The sequence below is a fragment of the Solanum lycopersicum genome, chromosome 12 (assembly GCF_036512215.1).
Source record: "Solanum lycopersicum chromosome 12, SLM_r2.1".
NCBI lineage: Eukaryota > Viridiplantae > Streptophyta > Magnoliopsida > Solanales > Solanaceae > Solanum > Solanum lycopersicum.
The window spans coordinates 53,452,041-53,457,615 of record NC_090811.1 but is presented as its reverse complement, the minus strand read 5'-3'; the positions used below and the strand labels follow the sequence as shown (position 1 = coordinate 53,457,615).

Genomic DNA, 5,575 nt, shown 5'->3' with positions numbered 1-5,575 from the left:
AGGCCTCGTAGTTTTATCAAGATACATTAGTGCACCAATTGCACTAAGATATGGTACTTCAGAACCAAGAATTTCTTCATCCTTTTCTTGAGGTCGGAATGGATCCTTATTCACATCAAGTGAACCAACAACCATTGGAGTACTTAATGGATGCGCTTCATCCACACAGAATCTTTTCAACACTTTTTCTATATAGGCAGATTGATGAACAAAATTACCATTGTCAAATGCTCAATTTGCAAATCAAGATATAATTTTGTCCTTCCCAGATCTTTCATCTCAAATTCATTCTTTAAATAATCAATTGCCTTTTGAATCTCTATTGGAGTTCCAATAAGATTTATGTCATCAACATAAATAGCAAGTACAACAAATTCTGATATTGTTTTCTTTATAAAGACACATGGACAAATTGCATCATTTGTATAACCTTCCTTAATTAAATACTCACTAAGACGGTTATACCACATGCGCCCAGATTGCTTCAAACCATATAATGATCTTTGCAATATAATTGAATACATTTCTCGAGATTTTGAATTACATGATTTAGACATCGCAAATCCTACAGGAATTTTCATGTATATCTCTTTATCAAGTGATCCATAAAGGTTGGTTGTAACCACATCCATCAAATTCATATCAAGTTGCTCATGGACGGTGAAACTAATGAGATAACGCAATGTTATTTCATCCATAACGGGTGAATTTGTCTGTTCATAGTCGACACCAGTCCTTTGAGAAAATCATTGTGCCACAAGGCGTGCTTTATACCTTTGTATTTAATTTTTCTCCTTTCTTTTTTGCACAAAAATCCATTTGTAACAAAAAGGTTTAATACCATTAGGGTTCTGAAATATAGGTCCAAAAACTTCACGCTTGGCAAGTGAATTCAACTCTGATTGAATTGCTTCTTGCCATTTTGGCCAATCATTTGGTTGTCGACATTCTATAACAGATTGAGGTTCATGATCCTCATTATCTTGCATTATATTTGTTGCAACATTATATGCAAAGACATAATCAAACACTATTTCTAATCGATTCATATTAGTTTCAACATCTCTTGAATTTATGGATAGTTCATTATTTCTTTGAATTTCAAGTTCATTGATTCTTTCATGAATATCAGACTTATTCAAATTTTGACTTTCATATGAGATTCTTTCATAGTGTCATCTTGACATTTAATCTTTGTTTTTCTAGTAATTTGATCCTTAGACCTCAATGGTCTACCACGCTTTAGGTGTGTTTTTGACTCATTAGCTATGACACTAGTGGATGGTCCTTTAGGGACATCAATTCGAATTGGGACATTCTCTACAAGAATATGTGATTTAGTAATCCTTTTCAAATCTGTAAATGCGTCTGGCATTTGATTTGCAATTTTCTACAGATGAATAATCTTTTGTATTTCTTGTTCGCAAGTAAAAAAATATGGATCAAGATGAGACAATGATAAAAACTTTCACAAAATTTCTCGTTTTTTTCCACTATTCTCTCCCCCTAATTTTGGAAAAATTGTCTCATCAAATCGACAATCTGCAAATCTAGCAGTAAACATGTCTCCAGTCAATGGTTCAAGATAGCGGATAATGGAGGGTGACTCAAACCCAACATATATTCCTAACCTTCTTTTAGAGCAAATCTTAGTGCGGTTTGGTGGTACCACAGGCACATGTACAGCACTTGCAAAAATTCATAGATGGGATATATTAGGTTCTTGACCCATAACCAATTGCAATGGAGAAACCTTATGATAACTTGTCGGTCTAAGACGAATAAGTGTTGCAACGTGCAAAATTGCATGTCCCCACACAGAAGTGGGAAACTTAGTTTTCATAAGCAATGGTCTTGCTATTAATTGCATACGTTTAATTAATGACTCAGCGAGACCATTCTGAGTATAAACATGAGCAACAGAGTGTTCAACTCTTATTCCAATTGATAAACAATAATCATTAAATAATTGGGATGAAAACTCTACAACATTATAAAGACGAATGGACTTAATCTGATTATCAGGAAAGTGTGCCCTTAAACTTATTTTTTGTGCCAATAATTTTGCAAATGTCAAGTTACGAGATGACAATAGGCACACATGAGACCATCTAGAAGAAGCATCTATTAGAACGATAAAATATCTACTAGGTGGGTGAATAGTTCCACAAATATCCCCATGTATACGTTCCAAGAACGCAGGGGACTTAATCTTAACTTTCATTAGTAATGGTCTCACAATTAACTTGCCTTCATAACAAGCACTACAAGAAAATTCACCAATTAAAAGAACTTTTAGGTCTTTTAGTGGATGTCCATTCGAATTTTCTATAATTCGTCTCATCATTCTTGACCCAGGATGTCCTAGACGATCATGCCAAAGTACAAATGTATTGGAATCAGTAAACTTCTTATTTACTATAAAATGTGCCTCATTTGCACTAATTTTTGTTCAATACAAGCAAGAAGCTAAAGTAGGAAACTTTTCTATGACACATGTCTGCCAGAGACATTCTTGGTCATACCAAGATATTCAAGATTTATTTCATCCATTGATTGGATAGGATAACCATTTTCACGGATATCTTTAAAACTCAACAAGTTTCTTTTAGATTTTGTAGAAAACATAGCATTATTAATAATGAGTTTAGTTTCCTTGTGCAAAATTACAATGGCTCTTCCAAAACCCTCAATCATATTAGTACTACCAAAAATTGTAGTAACATTTATTTTACCCATACTTAAATGAGAAAAATATTTTTTATTTTTGAATATCATATGTGTTGTACCAAATCAATCAAACAAATATCTTCATATTTCGATAATATGTTCTTAGAATTATCCATATCTTCACATGAAATGACATACACAAAATAAATATATATTAAATACGGAAAAGGGTCTAGAATACCCTCGAAGTATTGAAAATGGTACAGAATTACCCTTCATCCACTTATTGGCTCCAAAATGCCCTTTTCATCCACCTATTGGCTCCAAAATACCCTTGTCATCCACCTTTGAGTTCAAAATTGACCACTTATTTAATAATTTTAAATTTAAACTATTTAAATATTTATAATATACTTGATGTTCAACTATTGATTATAATTTAATTTATTTGTATTATTTATAAACCAACCCACTACCCACCCATTACTAACTAAACCCCACCCAATTAATAATCCAACTATAATATAAAAATCGTCATAAACACTACTAAAACACGTTGAAATTATAGATTAATGAAAATGACATCCCAAATTATTCTAGTCCGAATCGAAGCCCCAATTAAATTTATGTTGAGCCGCTTATTTAGGAGGAAACATTCAATTTGATTCTCTTTCAAGATTGAATTAGAAATTTATGATTAAAGGTAAAGAAGTAATACATCCCGAATTAATTCATGCAGTTTTTTAAAATATAATTTTATAAACATTTATGATTAGTTTTAAAACTTTTAATATATTATTTTGAAAAAAAAGTTATCTATGAAGTAACATCACATAATTGAGATGTTAGAATAATTAAGATGAACATAATCAGACTTTTAAGTTTATCGGTAATTTTTATTTAGACAATTGAATGTATTATAATTTACTTCTATAGATATTTTCGTCTCAAATTTTATAAAACACTTAATTGGCAGTAGCTTTTCTATTGTTGCATTAATAATGTGAGTGATTTATTAATTTGGAATGTTTAATTAGTAATGGATGGGTAGTAGATTGATTTATAAATTATACTAATAAGTTAAATTATACGAAATAGTTGAGTGTCACGTATTTAAAAAATACTTAAATAGTTTAAATATAAAATTGTTAAATAAGTGGTCAATTTTGAACCAAAAGGTGGATGACAAGGGTATTTTGGACCCAATAGGTGGGTGAGAAGGGTATTTTGGAGCCAATAGGTGGGTGGAGGGTAATTTTGTACCATTTCCAATACTGTGAGGGTATTTTAGACCCTTTTCCATATTAAATATTAGTGTTGTCAAAAGGGTAGAATATATTCAAAGAAATAAATTAATATTAAATATTACAAATTGAGCCTTAATTTATTGTTTCCTCTAAGTCAAAAACCAGTTGTTAGGAAAATAAAATAAAATCATTATTGAATCCTGATTAATAACAGACTGCATGTTTTTAACATTAGATCAAATTAAAGACCTAAGATAATACAAACACATGATAAATCCTAGTTAATATCAGAATTTATGTTTTGTTTTTTTAACATAGACCAAGTTAAAGACCTAATATAATATAAACACGTGATAAAGTTTAGTATTTGACTAACTCTATTATATTAGAATAATATAAATAAATTATCACTCTTCCATGTTCACAGAACCATTACCAATTAAGTGATCTATTTTTCCTTCAGGATGTGCGAAGAAATCTGCTACATCCAAGTGCGTGATGTCAACTTGATTTTCAGAGATAAAATTTGTCTCAGAATAAGAAGAAGAAACTAGAGAGAAAAGAGAAAAAGACTTATTATTTCTCTTTCTTCTTTAGTGATTCTTGATAAAGCTCTACCAAGTGTTTGGGAGTACGACAATCACATGCATAATGACCTCTTCCACCGCATCGAAAACAACCTTCCCTAGTTGCTTCACGTTTCTTATCCTTTGTTTTTTCCTTTTTATTTGATGAATGATTAATGCCAGGAATAGAATTACGTTCTTGACCATAATCAAGACCACGTCCACATTCACGACCACAATTAGGACCGCGACCTTTTTCACGCCTAGCATGGTAGGCGTACGCCTCATACACTTCAGGAAGTGGTTCAGATCCAGTAGGTCCATTCTCATGATTTTTCAATAATAAATCATTATTTTGCTCGGCCACAAGAAGATGAGAAATTAGTTCAGAATACTTTTTGAAACCTTTCTCTCGATATTGTTGCTGCAAGAGCACATTCGAGGCATGAAAAGTGGAGAACGTCTTTTCTATCATATCAATCTCACTAACCGTTTCTCCACATAATTTCTATTGAGAAGTGATTCTGAACATGGCAGAATTGTACTCATGTATAGACTTAAAGTTCTGTAGCCTTAGATGCATCCAATCATATCGTGCCTTTGGATGTATAACCATCTTCAAGTGGTCAAATCTTTCTTTTAGATTTTTCCACAAAACAAGTGGATCCTTAACTGTCAGATATTCGATTTTTAGAATCTCGTCAAGATGATGACGCAAGAATATCATTGCTTGTGCACAGTTTTGATTTGATACCTTATTTTCTTCTTTTATAGTGTCTCCAAGACCCATTGCATCAAGGTGGATTTCAGCATCCAATACCCATGAGAGGTAGTTCCTGCCCGAACTTTGAAGGGCACTGAACTCTAGTTTTGTAAGATTGGCCATTAAAATTAAGAACAAAAGAATAAATAATACCTTTATTAATTCTTCAAATCTAACTTTCACTTTTGAGAAATTAGAGTCTTGTGCTGATAACGTGTTATAAAACTATAGAATAAGAAGAAGAAACTAGAGAGAAAATAGGAAAAGACTTATTATTTCTCTTGATGAATCAATTTACAATGAAGAAAATCACTCTATTTATAGGAGAA

The 5,575-nt window shown here is 31.7% G+C and overlaps 1 protein-coding gene across 1 annotated transcript; it reads right to left on the bottom strand.

The window, feature by feature from the left end:
• Positions 1-4,324: 4,324 nt before the first annotated feature.
• On the bottom strand, positions 4,325-5,369 carry LOC101250381 (uncharacterized). Its single transcript, XM_069292154.1, has 3 exons — positions 5,097-5,369; positions 4,574-4,907; positions 4,325-4,467 (listed from the first exon to the last, which is right to left on the bottom strand). Exons 1-3 carry the CDS (start codon positions 5,367-5,369, stop codon positions 4,325-4,327), a joined length of 750 nt encoding a protein of 249 aa, XP_069148255.1.
• Positions 5,370-5,575: the final 206 nt, after the last annotated feature.

Bases quoted from the DNA above. Each gene is read 5' to 3' on its own strand.
- LOC101250381 (XM_069292154.1), bottom strand. From the start codon at position 5,369: ATGGCCAATCTTACAAAACTAGAGTTCAGTGCCCTTCAAAGTTCGGGC. The intron at 4,908-5,096 runs GTTATACATCCA...GTGCTCTTGCAG, and splicing joins GATTTGACCACTTGAAGATG to CAACAATATCGAGAGAAAGG. The intron at 4,468-4,573 runs GTCATTATGCAT...TTTTCTCTCTAG, and splicing joins TTTTCGATGCGGTGGAAGAG to TTTCTTCTTCTTATTCTGAG.